Source organism: Leptidea sinapis, chromosome 39, assembly GCF_905404315.1.
Source record: "Leptidea sinapis chromosome 39, ilLepSina1.1, whole genome shotgun sequence".
NCBI lineage: Eukaryota > Metazoa > Arthropoda > Insecta > Lepidoptera > Pieridae > Leptidea > Leptidea sinapis.
Window position 1 is genome coordinate 5,707,630 of NC_066303.1, and position 27,890 is coordinate 5,735,519.

The 27,890-nt window shown below is 37.4% G+C and overlaps 1 protein-coding gene across 6 annotated transcripts; it reads left to right on the plus strand.

Moving 5' to 3' along the window:
• Positions 1-194: 194 nt before the first annotated feature.
• Positions 195-27,668, plus strand: LOC126976008 (RNA-binding protein FXR1). 6 transcript variants are annotated; one of them, XM_050824140.1, is made up of 15 exons: positions 195-309; positions 677-729; positions 802-955; positions 3,650-3,813; positions 4,571-4,738; positions 6,395-6,481; positions 12,581-12,728; positions 13,707-13,859; positions 14,339-14,476; positions 14,726-14,864; positions 15,219-15,330; positions 16,096-16,237; positions 19,010-19,100; positions 21,349-21,414; positions 27,106-27,668. In XM_050824140.1, exons 1-15 carry the CDS (start codon positions 259-261, stop codon positions 27,267-27,269), a joined length of 1,830 nt encoding a protein of 609 aa, XP_050680097.1. In that variant the 5' UTR covers positions 195-258; the 3' UTR covers positions 27,270-27,668. The 6 variants fall into 6 exon arrangements, with proteins under 6 accessions (XP_050680097.1, XP_050680098.1, XP_050680099.1 ...); XM_050824141.1 differs by having other exon boundaries at positions 13,707-13,850; XM_050824142.1 differs by having other exon boundaries at positions 4,589-4,738.
• The last annotated feature ends 222 nt before the right edge of the window (positions 27,669-27,890 follow it).

Sequence of the window (27,890 nt, forward strand, 5' to 3'; positions counted from 1 at the left end):
GTTTCTCCGCATTTATTCAAGACCTCTCTCATGCTGTCCCAAAATTCCTCTCTCTCTTTTTTACAACTGATTAAAGGGCCGTGTATAGATTCTTATTATTTAAATATATTTAAGAGCACGCTTAAATATGAACTGCCAGTACTAAATAAAAAAAGAAGTTGTCTATTACTTATTCTTCGAATGTGATTGGTCAATGTTTTCTTTAGTGTTTCAATAGCGCAATGAAAACGCCAAATTTGCTCTAAAGTTTAAACCAAAATGGAGGATTTGTCGGTCGAGGTGTACGGTGAAAATGGTGCTTATTATAAGGTTTGTAAATCGTGAAGTACAGTATTGTTTAACTTAAAATGTGTTATTTTTATTGGTGGTTTATATACTTAGTTATCCTAAGCAATAATTTCGATGTATAGTCTTATACTTACAAAAATACTTTTCTGAGAAGACCGTCGCGGCTCGAATGGACGCCATGTCCGTCTGACAGGGCGTGAAATTTCCATGTGTTTTATTCCCGATACCTTGTATATTTTTGTACGTCCGTCGTGATATCTTATTGGGATAGCGGGCACAAAAAATTATTATGCCCATATAACTCTTATTTGGCGTTAAATAGTTGATAAATTTCATAATTTCTGGAATTTTGTCCAATAATATTTTTATATTTATTTATATTTTTAAGGCCATTGTCACCGACGTGCTCGACAACGAAGTTCTCGTAGCCTTTGAAAATGAGTAAGTAATTGAGCTGTTTTCTTGATATAATTCAATTAATTATATTTATTTACATAAGCTTCTTTGTTGTAGTTGGCAGCCCGAATCGAAGTTTCCATTTTCGCAAGTATTCTTGCCACCTAAGGACACAGCTAAAAGCACAGATTATTTGGAAAGTCAAGAAGTAGAAGTATTTGCTAGATCAAATGAGAAGGAAGCATGTGGGTGGTGGACAGCAAATGTCAAGGTATTGAATTACATTTATAATTATTACCCTTACATTTTTGTTCCTTTGTTGTGTGAAAGAAAAGGTATTGTCTCGTTTATTTTTCCATTGGCATTAAAAGCTAAATTAGACGTAGTTAAGCAGAAAGGACTTAAACCACACTTTAGTCAAGTATGCCATCATACTCAAGATCGAATCTGTCATGTAGAGAAAACCCTATTTTAAAATGTACACGGAAACTGTTTGTTTTTTGATATTTTATAGGATACTTAGAAACTTAAATACCTATAACTCAAAATGCCTTTGTGTGGTTGGAGTCCTTTCTGCTTAACTACATCCAATTATGATATCTTGAATAAAACACATTATTAGAATACTTTATTTTATCTTTAGTAAGGGATATTTAAGTAGTTTTGATGATACTGTAAATAAAATTCTTAGATATTATAAATCTAATTGTTTTTCTGGTATGTTATATGTGTAGCAAAATATATAACAACACTACAGTTTGTTTGTCATTTAGTGCCTCCTGGAACCCCTCAAATGTAGGGATTGATCGGTTCTCTAAAGGTTTTGTGTTTTTATCTTAACCAAGGAGGAGCCAACCTCTTTTGGTTTTGAGTAGTTTAAATATCAACACACAATATTCAATGAATTTTTTAGCTATGAATTGCTTGATGGGAAGTTGTTACACCTAACCGATGTTGCAAGTGTGGGTACACTTGCAACATCGGAGGAAGAGTGCTGCGGACCTTACATGAAGGTATACATACTATGCATCAAGTATAATTGCAGTTAGTATAACATTGCATAAGAAAGTTGACAGCGCATTACCGACAAAGGTCAACGGGCTCGGGTTACACAATAAAATTTATTGCTTTTGAAGTGTTTTGGCTTGTTTATAAAAACAAATGTCAATGCTTTTGTTATTAAACAAGCTAGCACTTTGTTAGATTACATAAACAATAGATACTGCGTAATTTAAACAAATTTAGTTTTTAGATTTACCTACAGATTACATTTCGATTATTACTAATGAATTTAGTAATAGAATAGTTACTTAAACATCATAGATAATACGAAAAAGAAATTTTAAATCGACTGCTACAGATAATTTTTACGGTTGACCACATTTTAATGGCTTGTCGTATTTTACACAGAAGTTTTAAAATTAAATATTTTTACTTTTATATTCTGTTAAATTACCTTTCTTGTGGTGTATACAAATGATGTGTAGTATATCTAGTGATATTAAATCACTTAAATATATTTATGCATTATTCAAATACATAAAAATGAGTATTTATTGTGGTATTTTGTACATGGTATATTTTGTAAGTAAATTGTATTTTTGTAAATTTTACTGTCAAAGAACTGATGAGTGCCGAACATTACTAATTACACATGGCATTTCTCAGAATGACATAACATTTATTGTAGCTTTGAGTTTGTTTATCTGAATCTTACAAACTAATAAAAGTTGAATATCTTTTTGAATTCAACCAAATTATTAATATTAAGATTACATTTAAAACTGTGCACCATATATATATTATATATACTATATCATAAACATGAAAAGGTATAAAGGCATTTATTTTCTCAAAATTGATACCTTCCAAATTCATTTTGATGTCAATTCTAAAAAATAATAACTGAATAGAAACACAAAAGGAGTTTGAAACAAAATTAAGCAATATAATATGGCCTATTAAAATTCATTAAAACCTTATTTATCCTCATAGGGTGTCATGCCAGCTGTATTATTAGCATGCTGGCAACACTGCTTGTGGTCTTAACACAATCATAAGAAACGTATTAAAGCAGCTAGCTGCGAAAGCGCTAGCGCCTTGACCCGTATTTAGGACGCGGCTTTTAAATATCTACGACTTTTATTTATTTGCTTTACTCGTGCACGGTATCCACCGCCACCGACGAGCGGGATTATATTCTGGACAAATGACTTGTATACAAACATCAGTACCTTGGGGAACCGACGATACGCTGTATTCAATGGGTTGTTTTGAGAGTAATTCAAAAGGTTGTCCGAAAGCAGTCGTCGGGTGATCTTCACGAAAATCGTCACAGAATTGATCACGTCCACATTTGAATTTACTGAACTAGGAATGAATATACAGTTAAGAGTTGTTACTTCATTATCAATATTAAATCAAAAATTTTCTTGTTGACTTAAGTCAAGACACAGCTAAAATAATTGACCATGGAGATGAACGTCGCTCCATGTAATCGACGTGACGAGATGACGATAAGAGGAGTGATCTCGATAAGGGATTAGACAATGGGAGACTTAGCAGCGAATGCACAAATTTGTTTCTTCTTAGTTTTAAATTGGACTAAATTTTGTCGGCCCATGCCGGAATTGCAATGCGTAGTCTCGATTTCGGACACAAGTTTGATCCGGTTCTCGTCGACGGTATACCTGGACATGTTGGCCGGCCGGTGTAAGAAGCATACCCTGTGCTGGCATCTGCATATGAATTAATACTGAAGCATAGTAATTGATAGGCTTTTTGATTGAGGGTTTATTTCATTTACAGTAAAATGATGTTGGCAAAAGGCCAAGATGTGTACCGATCATGTGGTTATATTGATCCAGAGGTGATTATGGTCCCATTTTTGTTAAGAGTGTTCAATACTACATAATATATCTTTTGGTAATATTTTTGGACTACATGTCGTTCTGTTTATCCGTAGATGATACGAGGCGAGTTCCTGGTGATTGAGTACTTAGAATGGGACAACTGTTATTCAGAGATTGTGCCAAAAGACCGGCTGAGGGTAAAACAGGCCAAGACACCCATAGATAAGAACACTTTCCATAAGTTTGAGATCCCAGTGCCTGATGATCTTAAAGACTAGTAAGTATTCATATTTGAAATATCTTGTAGTTCGCAAAAGTAACTTGTGAGGAAAATTGTTAATTTAATTAATTCTTATAATTAAAAAATTAAAATGGGCACATATGCCCAAATTGAATGGTCTGAAATTAGTTATTTAAGCTGTCAATGTAATTGAACCAACCTTATCCTAACATTATAAAAGCGAATCGTAGTTTGTTTGTAACACTTTCATTCAACCGATAATCATGAAATTTTTCAAACAGGTAATTAGGAGTATAGAAAAGGAAATATGGTACATTTTATACCTAAATTTTATTTCACAGTCTACTTTATTTCATCATACTTTGCAAATTGTCTATAGTTTTTGGTATGCACGACACTAGAACGCACATGGTCGACTGTCATATCATTCGACTTGGTCCATTCATCTCTTTAACGGCAAACTACCCTAGCCTACTTTAAATAGTCTACTAAAATACACCTCAATAATGATTGTGACAAAAATTCAAACTATGAGAAAATCAAACGGTGAGAATCACCTGATAAGTGATCACCGCCGCTAATATTCTCCTGCAACACCAGAGATGTCCCAGTCAGCCCCGCTGTTGAGAGAAACGTAATATTATTTTTTATTAAGTAGGTACCCTTGTCCAGGAAAATAAGTTGGCATTACGACTGTAACTGATGACATGTGTAGGATCATGACATTTGCAAAAAGTCACGTGTCCTGGGATGTTTTAAAAATAAAATAAATAGAAGAGTTGCGTTTGTATAGCGTTCACGGTTTGCACAGCGCAAAGGTGGAGAACGCGCACAAGGAGTTTCAAAAGGCAATCGGCGCGGCGCTTGTGTGGTACGTGCCCGAGCGCGGCGTTCTGGCCGTCATTTCGCGCTGTGACACCTCCCAGCGGCGCGCGGACATGCTGCAAGAGATGCACTTCAGGTACTTTTTTTTATGACAGTAAGGGACGAGACGATCAAGACGTTTCATCATTAACATCAGCCGGTAGACGTCCACTGCTGGACAAAGGCCTCCCCCAAAGATTTCCACGACGATCGGTCCTGCGCTGCCCTCAACCCAACGTATTCTGGCGAACTTGATCAGATCGTCGGTCCATCTTGTGTGGGGTCTATCAGGACGTTTAGCTGATGGTAGTTGATACGCCTTGCCCATTACAATGCAGTGTCACTCAGGATTCTTGAAGAACCCAAAAATTCTAAGCTCTACCTTGAGACATAAAATGTTATGTCTCATTTGCCCAGAAACCTCACACTTGATATGGCGCCTTTCTGACAGCAAACACAATAATTGCTTACACATTAATGTTTCACGGCAGACATAGTCGTTGTGGTACCCATAATCTAGCCGGCATCCTGTGCAAAGGAGCCTCCCACTGGTAAAAACTTACGAGTGGGAACGGCACACCCGCACTGGCCGGTCGCACGACGCGTCCTTTGGCCGTTCGTGTCCGGCGTGTGCTGACAGTGACGAGGGAGGCGTCAGGGCCGCGGGTTCGAGATATAGCCCCCCGGTAGTATATGCCTCGCACACTGTTTAAATATATACATATAAATAAAATTGGAGTGTCTGTTTGTAAAATTGAAATAACCGCTTTTTACTACATGTATATGATGAATACATAGGTACATACACCAAACTAACATTTTTTTTTACAATTTTTGTGTCTGCCATGTTGGAGGTTCAGGTATTAAATGATTATAAGTCTGACTGCGATAATAAGCTCCTTTATTATGCAATGCAACTACTTATATACTAGTTGGAGCGATGAGTGTGTGCATAGGTGTAAAAAGGTGATACACACACTACACCTCCCACATAAAAAAAAATTATACTTCATATATAAGTAAGATATAATAACAAAATAAATACCTCAACATAATTACTGAAATAATTCACATATTTGTTAAAATGTACACTAATTGTTGCGGCTAATCTCTGAAATGGCTGGACCGATGTTGACGGGACTTTTATTGGCAGGTAGCTGATGTACTAAGGAGTAACTTAGCCTGAGGTAGTGTTGCAATGTCCAAGAAACGGTCTAACTCTAAAAAGAATTTACATGGCAAAACAATGTTTGCCGGGTCAGCTAGTCTAATAAACTTGGCCAATTACTATCTACTTAAATACCAGACTGGATTGGATCTTAGATAATTTATATGTATAGTATAAATATATATAGTATATGTATAGTAGTATAGCAAAGTCTCTTGCTGTTAGACATCGGATAAAAATAATAAGCCAGGTTTAATACTTTAGTGTGTGTGACAAGCTTATTATGTTTATGTTTCAGACTTTGGTGTGTGTACATTGCTCAATGGAGGTTTAGCAATGCACACACTGTAACTGAGGAACTGTAAACTCAATTTCTTTCAACATTTCCACAGCTGTCATAGTCTAGCTTGACATATAAATGATTTAAGGATTGGATATTGAAATTGGGAAGCAATTGGTATTTCTTTGATCTCCTTGCCACAAATATTTTATTTAGTCGTAAATAATCGATGTGGTGTGGTACAATCTGAATGACAAGTTTAGTTTGTACACTTTTATTTACAATTGTACCTTTATATTTTTCAGAAATTTAACACAGAAGCTATTACTACTGAAAAAGACTGAAGAAGCCGCTAGGCAATTAGAGTCAACGAAAATTCACAGCCAGGGAGGGTATGTTGCTTTTGGTTTCATGTCTTGCTTGTTTTTCTCAAATTATGAGTTTTGTGTATTAACATCCATATCAAACTGAAAGATATTGGATTTTGTAAGTATTTTATTTACAACTACAGTGGTTATGTATGACATTAAGATATTCAACCAGTATGACGAAGACTCGTTTGTAAAGAAAATTATGTAAACCACATAAAGTACATATGTTTAATTAATACCATATACACGCGCGTGTTTGTGTATATATCTATATGTGTATACAGGATGTCCAAAAGTTATGGGACATGAAGGGAAAGTACCTTAAATATCGTAGATAGGGTATTTTATTGAAAGAAGACTGTTATTTTTAAAAGTTAGTAAGCCTGCATTCAAAGATTGTCTAAAAATTACCTGCGACGACTGACGTCTGAAAAGACCCCTACTTTTATGATGCCAATCGAAAGAATGGCCAAAAGCTAATAACTCTTCATAAGATGCATAATAGCTTTAAGGGTAAATGTATACACTTCTACAATAAAGTCCCAGCCCCTGTTCAGCCATTATCTATAAATAAATTTAAATGTTTTATAAAAAAATGGCTCTGTCGTAAATCCTATTACTCCACTGCTGAATATCTAAATAATCGGACAGCCTGGGACTAGATTGTGATTATTTTATAGCGACTGTACAATATTGTATATTTTTATTGAAAAGAGCGCATAAAAAAAGAATGCTGGGAGAGTTTCTTGCGCCGCTTCTTCTCTCTCAGAGCGCCATTTGTTTCTGAAGCGGTAGTAGTATCTAGTAGTATAAGAAATGACATCAAAAAGAATTCTAAAGGAATCAATTTTGAGAAAATAAATGCCTTTATGCCTTTAAGTAACATAGTATTTTAAAAGAAAGGAACAACGAAAAATGTTTGAGTCAAATTTCAAGAAAGTTATTTACTGCCGACGATGACGTTCGAAAAGTAGCGATATTATCATTACATAGATAGCATTGGTTATTTGGGGCTAGTAAATTTTAGAAAATCTTTGAATGCAAAATTACTTCTTTCAGTAAAATATATAGATAGGGTATCTACGATATTTAAGGTACTTTCCCTTCATGTCCCATAACTTTGGGATGCCCTGTTTAATATAATTACTCATATTTTTTGATTTACCTATATAGAATATTCTTCACAAACAAGGTATATACTTAAATTTATTTTCACACAATGAACGACCAAAAGTACTGGAAACAATTAACTGTCCGAAACACGCATTTCGTTTCTGTCACTCTGTCTCGTTCGGCCATCCTGCAGTAACAGAACTCTATGCATGTATGCCTGAAGCTTAGTTCAGACAAAACTGTTTGGTGACCTCTTTTTTTTCTCGGACGTCAGAAGTGTCGAGTACACCGGATTGCTCTCACCTTGCTCAAAATGAGTGCTAGAGCGCTGCAGAATTGAATCCGGTGTTAATGCGTTTCTTCCGGCACTAATCATACGACATAGTCCCAGACTGGTGGAAGCCAGCCATTGTCCATCTGATACCTGAGAAAATATGTAGCTCCTCAGATCTGACTTTATACCTATTGATGGCTGGCGCTTCATGGCATATGTAGATTAATCAATAATCACCGACAGTACGACTTTCTCTATGTTCGATCGGCTGATAGGAGGAGGTCACAGGTCGGCTGCGATTATCCAAGCAAGGCTTTGCAGTTGGTCTGTACCTAGCAATGGCATTTGATAGAGCACGGCAAAACGCTCTTTCCCAGTCCCAGGCACAGGGTCACAAAGGACATCATCAAGAGCAGCTTTCGATAACATACAGAACTTGCATGTTCTGGATGGTAAACACTGGTCGTCGAGTCTGACCATGTGCATGTCGGCGTTAAACCAGGGTTTCCTTGAATTGTCCATCATGAAGAAATACACTAAGAATTTGTCAGTGCCGCGTTTGGCATTACAAGTCAGCAGATTGGGATAGGATGCGTTCCTTTTTTGCATCCTACCCTTGGGGCAGGGTTTGTTTCCTTTCAGATGATCCTAGTGCCTGCGCCGTTGCAGTAGCCGATGTGATACTGCAGGGCATGGATATTTTTATACCAAGCTCTGTAGTACCGATCGGTGGCAGATCACAGCCCTGGTTCGATGCGTCAGTTAAAGCAGCATCTGACTGCAAAAAACAGGCGTATCGAACTTGGGTTGCGGCGCTGGGCTCAAAGGATCCGAACTGCAAAGTTCTGAAGAGGAAATATAACCGTGCCTCCAGATTTTTTAAGCGGTAAATCGCCCGTGCGAAATCGAAGCACGTCGTCAAAATTGGCGAGCAGCTTTCCAGTTACCCGACCGGAACACGCAAGTTCTGGTCGTTGTCGAAAGCTGCTCTTGGTAACTTCAACCAGCCGTCCATGCCGCCGTTGCACATGAGGAATGACACCCTGGCCCATACGGCAAAAGAGAAAGCCGATCTCCTGTGCACTCTTTTTTCCTCCAACTCGACTCTTGACGACAACGGAAAAACACCGCCGACCATCCCGCGGTGTCAGAGCTCCATGCCTGAAGTACAGTTCCGACAGAAAACTGTTAGGCGAGCTCTGTTTTCGTTGGACGTCAGGAAGTCGAGCGGGCCGGATGGCATTTCTCCAATCGTGCTTAGAACGTGTGCCCCTGAGTTGACGCCGGTGTTAACGCGTTTATTCCGGCACTCTTATTCAAAAGGCGTAGTCCCTGATTCATGGAAGTCAGCCCTTGTCCATCCGATCCCAAAAAAAGGAGACAGTTCGGATCCGGCAAACTACAGGCCTATTGCTATTACCTCCCTACTCTCCAAAATTATGGAGAGCATAATTAACCGCCAGCTCTTGGTATACCTTGAGGGTCACCAGTTGATCAACGACCGGCAGTACGGCTTTCGCCATGGTCGGTCGACTGGCGATCTTCTGGTATACCTAACACACAGATGGGCGGCGGCTATTGAAAGCAAGGGGGAAGGCCTGGCAGTTGGTCTGGATATAGCGAAGGCCTTTGATCGTGTATGGCACAAGGCGCTCCTCGCAAAACTTCCATCATTTGGGCTTCCCGAGAGCTTATGCAAGTGGACCTCCAGCTTCCTCACTGGGCGCAGCATACAGGTCGTTATCGACGGTTATTGCTCGAATCCCAAGCCCGTGATCGCTGGAGTGCCCCAAGGCTGTGTGCTATCTCCCACGCTGTTTCTTCTGCATATCAATGATATGTTGGACACCTCTAACATTCATTGCTATGCGGACGACAGCACTGGTGATGCCGTATACACGGGCCATGCAGGTCTCTCTCGGGAAATCGTCGACCAGTGCCGGGTGAAACTTGTGTCTTCTATCGAGTCCTCTCTCGAGAAGGTCGCGGAATGGGGTAAGTTGAACCTTGTCCAATTTAACCCCCAGAAGACTCAAGTTTGCGCGTTTACCACTAAAAAAACCCCATTTGCCGTATCACCGCTCTTCGAGAACACTTCCCTTAAAGCCTCGCCTAGTATCGGAATACTGGGTCTCGAAATCTCGAGCAATTGCCAATTCCGTGGCCATCTGGAGGGCAAAGCCAAACTGGCTTCAAAGAAACTGGGCGTTATAAATAGAGCACGGCAATACTTCAAGCCGGCCCACATTCTAGCGCTCTACAAAGCGCAGGTCCGGCCTCACATGGAGTATTGCTGTTATCTCTGGTCTGGCGCACCCCAGTATCAGCTCGATCCATTTGACCGCGTGCAACGCAGAGCAGCTCGAATTGTCGGGGACCCAGTACTCTATGAACGGCTGGATCACTTGGCGTTGCGTAGAGACGTCGCTTCATTGTGTGTCTTCTACCGCATTTATCACGGGGAGTGTTCCGAAGAGCTGTTCAACCTGATTCCTGCCGCCGAATTTCACCTTCGCACGACACGCCACAAGTTACGATATCATCCCCACCATCTGGATGTGTGGCGGTCCTCCACAGTGCGGTTTTCAAGGAGCTTTCTTCCTAGTACCACGAAGCTGTGGAATGAGCTTCCTTGTGCGGTGTTTCCGGGACGATACGACATGGGTACCTTCAAGAAAAGCGCGTACACCTTCCTTAAAGGCCGGCAACGCTCTTGTGATTCCTCTGGTGTTGCAGGAGAGTGTGGGCGGCGGTGATCACTTAACACCACGCTCGTTTGTCCTCCTATTCCATAAAAAAAAAAAAAAAAAAGTTTATTCATTCAATTTGAACAAACACTACGAAGTAAGAAGATGGCGCTGCAAGCAAGTTTCGAAATACAATTAAGAAAGACTTATTGCATAAAATAATAAAGTTTGATACAGAATAACGATATTAATTCTAATACAAATTAATTTGAACATTTACACATTCAATTATTTTAACAATAAATGAAACATCAAACAATTCAAACAGTCAAAACAGTGTCTATTAAATTAGATAGACCTTAATAAATAGCAGTTATATGTTTACAAATAGCTATTTGTATTTAAATCTTATATATTTCAGATATATCTATAATAATATATTCATTTTAACGATAAACTAAGACATACATATATAAGTTGCAAACAATTGACGGTAGGTGGCGATTTGCGCCCATATGCATGATGGACTTGTTCGGCCAAATTTGCCATTTGGAGTTTCAAGGCATGGTTGTCGTTTTTTTTTTTAATTAGAAGCTTAGAACTTATTCGCAATTACTCCTATCTCTGACTTGTGATGTTCTTTTGCGGTATTCCAGATTTCCGTCTTATCAAGACGGATATCTCAAAAGTGTGACACTAATTTAAAAGCCCCTCCCTCTGATTCTTTTGCCGTTTGCATAGAAGAGAGTCATCTATCACTTACTATCTTGTGACATGAAACGCCAGTTGTTTTTTTTGTAATTATAATAATATTAATCATGTTTAATTTGAGCAAAAAGGAATTCACAACCTGTCTCCACAACATGCAGTCTATACTCCGCAGTCTTACATATAAATAATGTTTCTATATTAAATGCATCAGATTGTTTATTAAAATAAATTATTTGGTTTTCAAGAAAAATTTATAAATTTTTATATCTCTGTATTTTCCCGAGGATCACATTTCTGACGGCCCTTTAGCGTTATGGCGGATTGGGTACCATTAGCTACTAAAAATGAAAATTTTCCATCCTATTGAAGATTGACACATAAAGGCGGTCAACTGTTTGTTTGCAATGAATTCCTAATCGTTAAAAACATCCATATTATCCACTTGTACTATCATGTAGGTATTCTTTGGTAATCCTAAATTCAATTCAAATAGTTTTATTCGAAGTAAGATTTTAAATCACTTCTGAAATTATTCCCAAGATTATTAAACGTTTAAACAATTATTGTGATATTCGTAACACATTTGTATTGTACATTTTCTGGTATCAATTTGTAAAAGCATAGACATCGCCCAACAAAGGACTAAATCACTCGACTCAACCGAGTAGTAGGCATAGCAAGTTTATGTTCTTGGTGTTAACATTATCATTATTACATTCACATACAAAATTCATGATACAATGCTTGACCTTTATCATATTATTATAATAATAGGATTTTTGAGTAAATTGGACGCATTAATGTTAAACTCAAATTCAATAAAACGCAGATTGCGCTACTACGTAATATACATTCTATGAAGATAATATTCTAGAGACACTCACAAAGTGCAATTAAATCAATAAACAAAAACGATAAATTATTTTAAATCTTCATTTCTTCGCAGAATGATCGCAAATATGCACATAATATTTACTCTGGAAGCGAACTGAGTTGGCGGCAAAAGCGTTGATACTTTTAGAATCTCCTTCCGTTCAAATGTGTTTCATGTTTTCAGCAAAACAGAATTCATGCTGTTTAGATTGACATAGACTTAACAATAGTTTTATACTATGATGCTACTTTTCTGACGGTTTTTTATATTTACGTTCATAATTAATAATCATTAAAATCCCTGCAAGAATCTATATTAGGATTCGAATCAATACTATATAGGAAACATACGATTTTTATGATGCCATCTCACAAGAATTGAGTAAAGAATAAATGTAGAATATTTTTAGGAACATCCTGCATCAAAAAATAAGACTCATATAATCTATTGTTGAATTGCAGATTCACAGATGAATTTACTGTTCGTGAGGATTTGATGGGTCTCGCGATTGGTACGCACGGCGCTAACATCCAGCAGGCGCGCAAGGTCGAGGGCATCACCAACATCGAGCTGGAGGAGAACTCCTGCACCTTCAAGATATGTGGAGAGGTGAGTAGTTGACATAATTTTGCAAACAATTATTTTGCTTATGTTTGTGTGGCTACAGTCTCAGAGAATAGTTATTGTAGTTAGTGGATTGACTACAATTCTTTAATATCAGTGTTTTCCCATGCTGCTCATACTTATACATAATTCATCGTAAAAGTTGAGAACTACTACACAATATTAACTGTATTTTGATATAGGCAATTTGTCACAACATAGTGCTGTATTATATAAATATATTATAACTATACAGGGTGTCCCAAAGTTATGGGACATGAAGGGAAAGTAAGTGACTTAATTTACAAAAAAATACACATTTAATTGAGTACTCTCTTTTAAAATACTATGTTACTTAAGAAGAGTGATTAGTTTTTGGTCATTCTTTCGATTGGCATCATAAGAGTAGGGGTGTTTTTTTTTTACATTTAAGTCGGTTCGATTCCCAGACAAGGCAAGTAATTTTTAGAAAAACCTAGAACGCAGAAGTACTAACTTTTAAAAATAACATAGTCTTCTTTCAGTAAAATAGCCTATCTTCGATATTTAAGGTACTTTCCCTTCATGTACCATCACTGTGGGACATCCTGTATGCATGAAATACCCATATATATATGTATATTGGTGTTGAAATGTGTTATAATATTACTCTGGATTTGATATTTTGTAAGTAATATGAATTATTTGGTCAAAATTGAAAGATGTGGAAATTATAGTTATGAACAAAGAATCATTTTAATAATACATATTTCCACATCGAATGGCCATATAGTCCCATGCCGATACATTTACTAGTTGCTGTGTGATTAGATTAAAAGTCATTTAAATTTTATATGTGTACATATTGACACAACAAAGTAAATAATATGACCTTTGTAAAATAAAAATCAGTTGGTCATCTTTAAAAAAGAATGATAAATATTAATGTAATAATTTTCATAAGTTTATTGTTTAAGAAATGACGCTGAATATGTCGTGTGTCAGTCCGCAGAGGCGGTCCGGCGAGCGCGCACTATGCTGGAGTACGCGGAGGAGTGGGTGAAGGTGCCTCGCCAGCTGGTTGGCAAGGTGATCGGCAAGAACGGGAAGGTCATTCAGGAGATTGTGGACAAGAGCAGCGTCGTCAGAGTCAGTACAGTACAGTACAACAAACAATTAACATATATATTTTACGCGATATTACAATTTTTTTTTTATTGAAAATAAGGGATGAGACGAGCAGGACCTTATGCTAATGGTAATTGATGCGCCCTGCTTATTACAATGCAGTGCCGCACAGGATTCTTGAAAAACCCCAAATATTCTGAGCGGAATTACAACTGCGCTCGTCACCTTGAGACATAAGATGTTAAGTCTCATTTGCCCAGTAATTTCATTAGCTACGGCGCCCTTCAGACTGAAACACAGTAATGCTTACACATTACTGCTTCACGGCAGAAATAGGCGCAGTTGTGGTGCCCATAATCTAGCCGACATCCTGTGCAAAGGAGCTTCCCACTGGTAAAGTCTCCCCAGTCATGAAAAATCTCATAAAAAGTGGCAGAAAATTTTGAACTTGTGTATTATTCTTTTTATATTTGTCAACAAACGTTTTTTGACTGTCGATGGCGCCGCAGGTGAAGGTGGAGGGCGACAACGAGCCGCAGCCGGTGGGGCCGCGCGAGGAGGGTACTGTGCCCTTCGTGTTTGTGGGCACGCGCGAAAATATAGCCAACGCTAAAATACTGGTCGACTACCACGTGGCGCACCTCAAGGTGAGCAGTTAATCTTATCCAATTTAAATTTAATGAAATCAAAATCACTTTATTGAATAGGTGGGTCAATGATTGACACCTATGAGTGTTAAAAATTTTCTTTTTACATTTACCACTATCTCGTAAAATGAGAAGTGGCCAGAAACTCAATTCATTCTTTTAACCCTTGAATGCATGAAGCCCGATTTTAATTAGAATAAAAAATATTTTATACAACTTGAATTAATGATTAAATTAATTATTAAACAGGAAGTGGAGCAGCTCCGCGCAGAGAAGCAGGAGATAGACCAGCAGCTCCGTTCCCTGGTCGGCACGGCTACTTACCCTCCGCCGCAGAACAGGGTGCGGCGACCCCGGCCTGCGCCGCCCGGCCCGCGGTACCCGCCCGGTCAGTCATTATAGTGTTAAGTGGGCCTTAACAGGCTTGCAAGTCAAATATTCAATTTTAGTACATTAATTGGACGTAGCTCCTGAAAAACGTTCCACGCCACATTTTAAGGAATTTGTGTTGAAAGTTTAATAAATATTAGTATATCTAAGTCATGATGTCATTTAAAGAGTGACAGCAGGGCTGCCATTTTTTGTCAGTCCGTTAATATGAATCACATGGCCAGTTTTGTGTTCTTAACTCAATTTCGACGTTATTGTGGTTTGGAACGTTTTTCTGAAATGACATCCAATTAAGTAGCCAGATGTTATTTAAATAATAATATTTGATATGTTTACTGTTGGTATCACGCAGGCGGACGACGAACCACTCCAGAGATGGGTGAGGAGCGCGGTGAACGCGGTGAGCGACCGGAGCGAGGCGAGGGCGGGTACCGCGGCAGGCCGAGACCCATCAGGCCCAATAGGTTAATATATTTTTTTTATTACATTTATTCAAAGACTTAGTTGGTTCCCTGCATTAAGCAACTCAAACAAATTTTTAATCCCTAGGTTCCTGAATGTATGTAGATAAATAAACATACTTCATGAGTTAGTCACTAATTGTTTCATAAAGGTAAATAAATTACGCACCTCAGTAACGACACTATTTTAATTTCGAGTGACGTACTTTGAATGGCTCGCCCCAAACTGAATTCATAAAAATTGCGGTTAGGCTATGATCACCTATTTTATGCCGTACGCGGCGTCTAGCGTTAGCGTCAACGTTCAATTCCGTTCCTTCCAACGTCTGGACGCAACGCACAGCGTCGGCGATCAATACGTCTGGCGTGACGCAGGTGGCTCCAGAAGATCTGACTGCATCACAATTTTTTTTTCCAACATTGATGCTTATAAATATCGTTTTTATGATTATTGTCTCTTTTATCATACACTGCATTATAAGATTTTACTGATTCAATCAACAACTAGTGACGCGGGGCATGGTGTACGACGTCAATACGCCAATGTTGACGTGCGAAAGAGACCACAACAGTACATTTATATAGTAAGCATTGTGACGCAGCGTACGGCGTAAAATAGGAGACCATAGCCTTTACTTCTTGGGAAATAATCTTCTATTCATACTTCCTGCTACACAATGTTCGACTATATGTCACGAAATGTGTCTTTAAGTTTGCAAGCAAATTAGTTTCAAAACTCCAACTCAATGTAAAGGTTAAATGTTACAGGTCGAGTGAACGGCGTGGCGAGGAGAGACGTGTGCCGCTAGAGAATGGACGCGCACATCCGCGGCCGCCGCGCGATTCACGGGACACGCGCGAGCCACGAGAGCCGCGCGAACCTCGCGAGCCGCGTGAACCAAGAGAGATGGTGCGTCACTAATAATAATAATACACTTATTATCTTGCCCCAAACTCTAGTTTACATACATTACATAGCCTATACTATGCGTACAAGACAACGATATATTTAATACAATATACTTACTTAAACATATTGTTGTTCTATTTTATTTCGAAATACATACATAGAATGGGGAATTTTTACCGATTTTCACGCCTGTCGTCTTCCTGGTCACCTTTATCTCTCATACCCATCTGTGTTTGTTGGCTTCCTTGTTTACTATCACTGTCTCAGCAATCGTGTGGATAGTAACATTTCTTTGGCCATTGACCCTTGATTTTGAAGACTACTTCCGTATCAATTAACCATACATTTTGAAGACTACTTATGTAACAACCAGCCATACATATTGAAGAATACTTCCATATCAACTCCCCGTACATGTTGAAGACTACTTCCGTATCAACCACCCGTACATTTTGAAGAATACTTCCGTATCAACTACCCGTACATTTTGAAGAATACTTCCGTATCAACCACCCGTACATTTTGAAGAATACTTCCGTATCAACTACCCGTACATTTTGAAGAATACTTCCGTATCAACTACCCGTACATTTTGAAGAATACTTCCGTATCAACTACCCGTACATATTGAAGACTACTTCCGTGTCAATTACCCGTACATTTTGAAGACTACTTCCGTATCAACTACCCGTACATTTTGAAGAATACTTCCGTATCAACTACCCGTACATATTGAAGACTACTTCCGTGTCAATTACCCGTACATTTTGAAGACTACTTCCGTATCAACTACCCGTACATATTGAACACTACTTCCGTGTCAATTAACCATACATTTTGAAGACTACTTATGTAACAACCAGCCATACATATTGAAGAATACTTCCATATCAACTCCCCGTACATGTTGAAGACTACTTCCGTATCAACCACCCGTACATTTTGAAGAATACTTCCGTATCAATTAACCATACATTTTGAAGACTACTTATGTAACAACCAGCCATACATATTGAAGAATACTTCCATATCAACTCCCCGTACATGTTGAAGACTACTTCCGTATCAACCACCCGTACATTTTGAAGAATACTTCCGTACCAACTACCCGTACATTTTGAAGAATTCTTCCGTATCAACTACCCGTACATATTGAAGACTACTTCCGTGTCAATTACCCGTACATTTTGAAGACTACTTCCGTATCAACTACCCGTACATTTTGAAGAATACTTCCGAATCAACTACCCGTACATTATGTACAATACTTCCGTATCAACAACCCGTACATTTTGAAGACTACTTCCGTATCAATTAACCATACATTTTGAAGAATACTTCCATATCAACTCCCCGTACATGTTGAAGACTACTTCCGTATCAACCACCCGTACATTTTGATGGCGACTGCTTTTATGCAAGTCATTCTGATACAGTATGAAAGAGTATATTATAAATTGATAAGTTTATTATATTTTAAGTTTATACAATTGTAACAAACCTTGTCCACATATAAATAAAAAATAGCAAACAAAAGCCAACTAAAAGGTTTCCATTCTCTTTCACTCGCTTTCGGTGAATCTTTCGCTTTCGTTCATTAGCTTTCTTTTTGTGTCGTTCGTTTTAAGTGGATCTAGTATATACATACAATTCTGCTTTCCACAGCGGAACGCTGAGATAATGGCTTTAGTTTCGGTCCCGACATATTTAAGGCTTGTTCAAATCTAAGTGGTATCCGCCACCGCTTGCGGTAGAGGAAACCGAGTCGGTATGATCTAATATTATTGTTCCGACCAAAGCGGATTTCGCTACCCTTGTGGATAGAATAACTCACGGTTATCGAATTTTGCTCACGAAGATGAGTAGTTTTCGCCAGTTATTTCTGTGTCGCCAAAGAATATACACGTCAGGCGCTATTGTAATTTGTACCTAGCATCCGATTTTAGAGATTGACAGTGATGAAGAGGAAGTTTTACTTTTATTCGCTTTAATTGGATCCATGATATCAACAGACATCACCGAACTATTCCACTCTAGCCTCGGAACTTGACATTAAATTACATTATCAGCCGGAAGTCCACTGCTGGAAAAAGGTACCCCTCCCCTACCTTGCTACCCTCATCCAATGTATTCCGGCGATCTTGACCTGATTCTCGGTCCATTTTGTGGGGGGGGGGGGGGATCTATCCAGTATGTGGTCGCCATTCGAGGACTTTATTGCACCAACAGGAACTATGTGCCCTGCCCACAGCCACTTCAGTTTTGCAATCATTTGGACTATGTCGGTAACATTGGTTTTCCTACGGATGTCCTCATTTCTGATTGGATCTCGCAGGGAAACTCCAAGTAAAGCCTTCTCCATTGCCCTCTTAGACACTAAATACCTTAGAGAAATTTGCACTGCGGTATGCACTTCACAGTGGCAGCAAATACCGCTTATGTTTGAAAAGGCCTTAATTACGACATTTACACGTTCATTTACTATATAATATTGACACACTTTTTACACAAATTATCTTGCCCCAAGTTAAGCATATATAGCCTGTGTTATGGGTTACAAGACAATGATATATTTAATACAATATACTTAAACACACATAAATTCATATAAACATGCATATAGACATACATAAATACATTTAAACATCCATGACTCGGAAACAATCAATTATATTCATCATATTCTATATAGTAATTTGTATATTTATTTAACTTAATTTTGTACTATAGTGATGTATCTGTTTGTTTCCTTAATAAATAAATGTGTCGCAGGGCGGGCGACGGCGCGACGTGCGTGACTCGCGCCGACACACCGACGACGAGGGCTCTCTGCTGGACGCGCAGGACGTGTCCGCCGACAGAGGTCAGTGATACTTGAAGTCTTAGACAGTAAGAAAAATAAGTATTTTGAAACAAATAGCTGGTACACACAAAAATAAAAGATTTGAAATAAGCTTATGATAGATACAAACAATATACAAACAAAAAACAAAAACTGAAACATTTATACTATACAACTATAAAATGATCTCAACTCCGCTGAGAAAACCCGCTTGTTTGCGGGTTTTGGTGACATCAAAATTAAAATTATATAATTATATAAAGCAAAACCTTTTTTTTTAAAGTAGCAAACTAAAAAGTAACGTAAAATAAAAACTAAATCTATAAACTTACATGTTAACTAATTTAATTAATTTCTTTAGTGAATCGATATGATTGTAACATGGTCAATGAGTTAAAATTTAAGTTTATCCTTGTATATTCAGATAGACTGTGACAGCTGTGAAAACGTCGAAAAAGTTAACCTCTATCTTGAGCAATGCATGCACACTAACACAAAGTGACATGCAAATCGCGAGTGTAAGACGTTGCCGTAAAATCGTAACTATCGTTGACTTTTCTGTCCCAATAAACTTATCGATGGTAACTCACCTTATCCGTACACACTGTCATCTGTCAATGGGACGATGTATAGCTTACCAGCGATAGAAGTTTGTATGGAAATTGCAATTCACGCGTCCCAATATAAGGCGATAATAATGACTTATCGGGTATGTTGGGACAGCTTCAGATTATTGAAAGCTAATCATTATTGATTACTGAAAGTAGACAGTAGTAATTTATCTCTATCTATAGATAGTATATTAGTATTAGTTGTCTAGCTTGTAAATGATCTAAGCTTGAAGTATTAACCCCAATATTTGGTAATAGTGTTATCAGCTTATTGCAACATTTTGTGTCATTCTGGCAATGTTAACAGTTGGATAGCTTAATATGGGTTTAATATGCTCTTGGCGTTATTATGAATAAGATTGTTAATACTAGGACATATGTATAAAGAAAGCTTTAAGCAGTCATGGTTTCAATCAAATCAAAATTAATATGCCATTTATAATAATAACTAGCTGACCCGGCAAACGTTGTTTTGTTATATAAATTGTATTGATCTTTTGCTTGCTAGTTGATAAGAGATGGCGCTAGTTGTATTCATTAGTAACAATCAAACTTCTTTTATATTTTGTATAATTCACACTATAGTTTTATAAATTGTAGCCTATTTGTTATTCTGGTGTGTAAGCTATATTATTGTAAAGTTTCATCAAAATCTATTCAGTAGATTTTGCGTTAAAGAAGTTCAAACATACATCCAGACATACAAACTTTCACATTTATAATATTAGTAGGATATACAGTATTAAAATATGTTTCATATTTATTCTTATACAACAGCTTACAATTTGTTTTGACCGTGCTATAATCATTGGTAAAAAATGCGTAAAAGAGTTGCTGTTTTAAAGCAGTAGTCAGCAAGTACATTTTTCTTCTTATCAAATAGACTACAGACTAATTTGAATTAATTATTATTATCTTGCTTTTCGGAATACAATTGGATGCTTTGTGTCAAATCACTTCTACTTTATTTGTAAATTGTATAGTTTACATTTAACAAAAATTTAGTTAAGCACACATCAATGATTCATAATGTTAATGTATGCACGGCTGGCTTTACAATTACTGTTGCCTGTTTTCTTTCTTATCTTGCAGGTGTAAGTTGTATTCTTGTGTACATAATTTCCATTTTATTGCATTTTTTTTTTGCTCAAGTTGACTATAATTAACCAAACCGTCTGTCTGCCACTCATAAAAACATTTAGTGTGGAATATCTGCCATGGATACTAGACATAATATTGACATGTAGGGTAGGTCGCCCTTCAGTCTGATGGGCGACCGTAGCTAGTGAAATTACTGGGCAAACGAGACCTAACATCTTATGTCTCAAGGACGAGTAGCAAGCAATTGTAGCGCCGCTTAGCATTTTGTGTGTTTCATGAATCCTGAGCGGCACTGCATTGTAATGGGCAGGGCGTATCAATTACCATCAGCTGAATGTCCAGCTCGTCTCGTCCCTTATTTTCATAAAAAAATGTAGTAATTTTTTTTTAATCTTAAAGTTGTTAAACTGCTTGATATTTGTACTGTCGCCGGGCTTGCGTTTTCATTGGTGGATCGATGTAGTAGATGTAGATTGTAGATATAGTGGTGTGTGGTTTAGAGTGTAATGTAGAGAGCACGTAGAGTAGTACCGCGGTGACGAGTGTCTGTCGCGCAGAGTCCGTGACGTCGCACGAGGAGTCCGAGCAGAGCGGGCGCCGCCGACGACGCAGACCAGGCAGAGGTACATACACACACACACACAGCTTAGATCACTCGCACATTGACTCTTTCAAACAAACAATCAAAAATAATCACCTCTGAATTGGTGAAGGGAATCTGATGTAACGATAACAGAGCATTTACAGTAAGTTCAGTTTACAAAAAGGGGGTAAACCTCCGAATGAGATTAAGAAGGTTAAAAATAGATGCAACCGATTCTCAGACCTACCAAATATATCGTACTACAATAATTATTGTAAGTATTCGATTGCCATCTTGCAACCTTACAGTGGATTTGTGGATGGAACAGAATAATATAAAAAAAGCGATACAAAAAAAGTTGTAGATCGTAGAAGGGCAGAAATTTGAAGTTGAATGTATTTGCCATGCTGAAACATAATAAAACAAAAAATGTCCAAAAATTATATTTAGGGGTGGGTCCACCCCTTATCATTTAGGGGTATGAAAAATAGATGTTGGCTAATTCTCAGACCTACCCGATATGCACACAAATTTTCAAACACACACGAGAATTTTATATATTACATGTAGATTCCTTGTTGTATCCAAGGCCCGCTCATATGACTGACATGAAGCACGGTCTCGCGATGGCCACCCTCCTGTCCGTCTAGAAGGCACAGGCACTACACTGATACGTTGAGATAGACTTTCAATAGTTATTTATGCAACTGTTGTGTAATAGAGGTATTAAACCACGAATGTGGATTTATCACACGAGGCGAATAGTATCACATGTTATCAATAGTTGCATACAAGACTTTATCTACACCCAGAATATGAATCCTCTAAAACATTCTGGAACAAGTTAGCTTATTGCTAACATTAAAACACCAGTCCTAGTAGTAGCCTAATATCATTCATTACTGATTATATACAAATAAACTAAGTATTAATGTAACAATTATTTATTTTAGTAGTAATTTACATTTTGTACAGTGCAATAATTAAAAATCACTCGAATATTCAGCGTTCAAAATGAATCGCTCATTTTTTGTAAACAAAACAATAATATCGAAGAAAAATGGCGGGGATTCGAATAACCTACGTTTTTTTACGCCGCGCGACGTTCTGGTAGTGTGGAACGCGCATAAACGAAAATGCTCTTTTTCTGAAATTCATACAGATACCACGCATCGAGCAATAAGAAGGTGGCTGTCTGTTCAAACTCTTTGGGCATGAAGGGATCGAAAAAGAAACATAGGAATGTTGTTATGAAATTCAGTACAACATTACAACACTCGTTTGGATGATGTAATGGTTATTAGAACATTGGGTGTTTTAATGTTGGCAATATGCTAACTGTTTCAGAATCTTTAATAGAATATTTAAAGCATTGGTGTAGATAAAAATACTAACAAATTTTGCACAAATATTGTGTATGTAACACGTACGTTCTGTGCGGAATGATCATCAACACACCTCATTATTTACAAGCACACACACACACACACAGCTTGCGCGCTTATCATTGACCGCACTCAAAACCTCCGCTTAATGCATGAGCATGATTCAATACAAACGTCATTATGTTATAGATCTTTTCGAATGAGCAATGGTGGATCCGTGACGTATTTTGAATAAAAATATTTGACTATGAGTTTATGGATTGCATGGGGTATGGTATACTAGCGGCCTGTAAATGCATTTTTATCCTTAAATAATTTATGCGTCTAGGTAGTCTTGCTGTCAGTCAACCGATTTAAATAGGCCAGTTTTATTATTTTAATGTGTGTGACAAGTTACGTCTTACACTCGCGATTTGTACGGCACTCTGTGTTAGTGTGCGTGCATTGCTTCAAAATTGAGATCAACTGGCAACCTCAATTGTCAGAGTCTATCTAGACGTATAAATAATCTAAGTTCTTTTGTCTCGTCAATGGCGCAATCTAAAATGATACGGCATCAAGCCGAACGATAATAATAATGATCTAAAGGAGACGGATACCCTTTCATACATTATTGGGCCAAGATGTAAAAGGATGAAATTAGTGTCAATAAATAGCCGATATACTAAAAAAGCATCACTGAAAATTTGAGGATTTTTGGCAATCTGAAAGCTGAGTTATAGGAGGTTTTGAAAAATTGAGGTTATGCAATATATGGGCAACAACCTATATTAAAACAGCTGATTTTTTAAATGCGATTGTTATTTTGTTGTATGATAATGATTCTACAAGTTTTGCAATATCGGAAGTCAAATAGAAAGAAGGAAAATATCAATAAAACAACGGGAAACACTCAAATGACAAGTTGCGTAGTTATGAAACGAGTGATTGACAATAATTGCTGTTCTAGACAATTCTGTGGTTGTCACTGTCAGCACAGATAAAAAATACAAAACGAGATTCAGAATCGGCTTTTTCTTCGATCGATTTCTTTATAATATTCATTTGATATTTTTTTTTAACAAAAGACATTTTATGTTAATTATAATGTATTTTTTAGTAAGGTACTTTTATTGAACCAATCATCTGGTGCAAGTGGTTTTGGGTTGAATTGTATAAACTCATTCACATTAATCGATTATAGTAATTGATATCCCACTATTATCGTGAATTTCTCGTTTTCTAGATTTTGAATTAGGCAAATTTTGTATATTTTGAAATAGAAAAATATGACAATATTTTTAAACCATATCTCAACCTATTACATTTTGGCTCAGAAATCCCCGTCTCCTTTTTACCAATCAATTATAAATAATAAAATGACACAGAAACCAAACTTGCCAGTGTGTGTATTATTTATTTTAACTTAATTAGCCATTGTTAACATTTGAAAATGTCAGACTTATTTTCACTGTTCACTTAATATAATTCACACCCTGTGCAAATGTAGGTGCTGTGCAATAGCTAGCAATATTAGTTAACTTAGTTGAATGCGAATGTATCATTTCTCTTTGACGACAAAGCAATAGAACATCTTGTTACAACAAAACTTATGTGTATAATGTATGCATTATATATATTATTTAAAATTAGTATTGTAATTGTTAATGTATAAAGTATTTATTATTTAAAGTAGCTTAGCGGATTAGATTAGCAAATATTCAAGGAGTTCAAGTTAATTGTGTTTACCTCTATTTATAAACATAGTACTACTAAAAATTAAAAATAAAATTGTCTGATTTATCAGCTTTTAATAATAAAAGGCCTATAATACACAGTCCACTTGTCGGCAGTGGCATAATATAAACATAAATTAAGTGAAATAAGTAAAACATAAAATAAACATTTTAAATTTGTATTATTAAGAGTCAAGTCTGCCGTGTCTGTTTATACGTGGCAAACAAATGAAGCATTATTTATGTGCGAGCGCGGACGTGTCGACGTCCGAAAAAGATGTATTTAAATAAAAAACTTGACTTTGAGCATAATAAAATTGATGAATAAGAGTGATGAAAGTGTATTTGCTCATATCATTTTACCGGGAGGCTACTATGCACAGGATGCCGGCTAGGTTATGGGTACCACAACGGCGCCTATTTTTGCCGTGAAGCAGTAATGTGTTAGCATTACTGTGTTTCGGTCGGTAGGGCGCTGGGGCTAGTGAAATTACTGTGTAAATGAGACATAAGGTCTCATGGTGACGAGCGCAGTTGTAGTGCCGCTCAGAATTTTTGGTGTTTTTCATGAATCCTGAGCGGCACTGCATTATAATTGGCAGGGCGTATCAATTACCATCAGCTGAACGTCCTACCCGTCTTGTCTTTTCAGAAAAAAAATCATATTTGCCTATCATTTGTTTCTTGTCGATAATATTGTATGTCTTAGAATAATAATAACGCTTAGAACGTGAGTAGGCACAAGCGAAATGAAGCAGTTTCAATGTGGTCTTTTATGACCACATACGTTTCCCGCCGCGTCAATGTCATTCCGTCAACTTTCAGGACAATCAGTGCGCGAAATTTAATTGAAAAATTATAACTGCAGTGAAAGGGTGTCACAAAGCGTCTTATGTAATAAAAATTATAATAAGAAAATCACATTTCACACCTAAATACTATTTCACAACAAAAAAAAAATATGTTGCCAGCTTTGAAAGTACTATATACCCCGAGTTACTCCGCTGGGATAGTTATTTGTGTTTATTGGTAGATATTGAAAAGAGGCTTTAATGTACGACGACACTTGATGTTTAAAGTCAAATAATCTTAATTCAATTAGGCTTAAACTAAATTTAAACGCTTTGAATAGTCACTATAAATATTTTTTTAAATTACTGAATTTACCATATGTTTGGAAAAAGTTGAGCTCGTGAGAACATTAACAGGCCCTCTTTTTAACCGACTTCAAAAAACGAGGAGTTTTTCAATACGTCGGTATGTTTTTGAAGTGAAACTTTATCGACGTATGAAAGAAATTTTATAGCAAATCGTCACGATTTTAGCTCACGCGCCATTTGTTTTTACCGCAGCCATTTTGGATTTTAAAGTTTATCCCCAATTCGTTGTTTGCACCTTCGAGAATCTCGGGATACGATATCCATATTGTTGAAAACATAATATTGCACGGCGGCCATATTGTATTTTAAAAATGATCCCAAATTAGTTTTCTGCGCCCTAGAAAACCTCGGATGTAGCTGGGAACGGCGCCTCTATTATCTCGCTTTTTCGTTTCATCGAGTTTAAAAAAAAACTTCTTTACTTACATTTCAAAAATTGTTGCAACCATAATTAAACATGTGATGCTTTCATTAAATTCTTAATTTATATTTTATTTCTTCTTTCTTAATTACATATAATTTAGTATTTTTTACAATTGACTGATTTAGGGAAATGTCTATTCACTTGCAACATTATTTGGGTGTCTGTGTGCGTGTTGACGAATGTAAGTACGTGACGCTTACGTACTAGTTATTTATGCAACTGTTGTGTAATAAGGCGTATTAAAACACGAATGTGGGTTTATCACACGAGGCGAAGCTGAGTGTTATAATAGTATCACATGAGTGTTTTAATACCCCTGCAATATGCAATTAGGTTAATACCTAATTATACACAGTTGCATACAAGACTTTATCTACACCCAGAATATGAATCATTTAAAAGATTCTGAAACAGTTAGCTTACTGCTAACATTAAAACAGCCAGTCCTAGTAGTAAATTAATATCATACAATACTGATTTTATACAAAATATAAACTAAGTGTTAATGAAATACTTAATTATTTATTTTAGTAGTAATTTACATTTTGTATTGTGCAATTATTAAAATTCACTTGAATATTATGTTCTTTTGCAGCGTTTAAAATATCCGGCGGTGTGCTGGCTAAACTTCAATCGCTCATTTTTCAAGTCAAGAAAAATGGCGGGGTTTCGAATAAACTACTTTTTTTTTACGGCGTGCCAGGTTCTGGTAGTTGGAACGCGCGTAAACAAAAATGTTCTTTTTTTGAAATTCATACAGATACCACGCATCAAGCAATAAGAATGTGGCTGTTTGTTGATACTCTTTGCGCATGAAGGGATCGAAAAAAAAACCAAGGAGTGTTGTTATGAAATTCAGTACAACATTACAACACTCGTTTGGATGATGTAATTGGTTATTACGACATTGGGTGTTTTAATGTTGGTAATAAGCTAACTGTTTCAGAATCTTTAATAGAGGATTGAAAGCATGGGTGTAGATAAATTAATTATAATGTTACTTCTATATGGACAGGAACTTGATTTTTATGGATTGTATTTTTATAGGTGGCGGGTGGAAGAACGGCGTGAGTGGCGGCGGAGGTGAGGGCGGGCGGGGCGCGGCGCCGGGCGGTGCGGCGGGCGGCGGCGGCGCGGCGGCGGCGGTGACGGCCAAGGGCAAGCGGGACGGCAAGGGCAAGAGCGAGGCGCTCGTGAACGGCACCGCGTAGGAACCCGCTGACTGCCGCCGCGAGTCACTCCGCCGCGAGATCCGCGCCCCGCGCCGCGCGCCGCCGCAGCCCGCCGCGCGACCCGCGCTCACCTAACTAGACTCACTCGTATTATGCTTTCTAAGAGATTCGTGATTTGTATTCCTGATTACTCGATTATATGAAAAATTAAACAATGTGTACGTCGCTCCCCCGGACGATACTTAGCCGGCGCGTGTAACGCCGAAGTGTTGGAGACGCACACGGGCCGCGCCGCGCCGCGTGCCGCATGCTGCGCCGCGCCGCCGCGTGTCTGCATTGTGCTCATGTCGTCTCCCAACAAATAAAACATTTCTGTACATATTTTCAATGGTGGTTTTATTACGTTCCTTTCACAATATATCTTATATTATAATACTATGCTAATACTGTTTTGATATCTCTATAAATACTACTTGACTTGACAAAATTTATTTGAACACAAATCACCTATTAATATTTTATACATGACTCGTAAGTTGGATCACTTAAAAACAGTCCAACCTTCCTAATAACCATTACATCATCCAAACGAGTGTTGTAATGAAATTCAGTTACATCATCCGTTTTCAATACAACATTCGTTTGGAAGATGTAATGGTT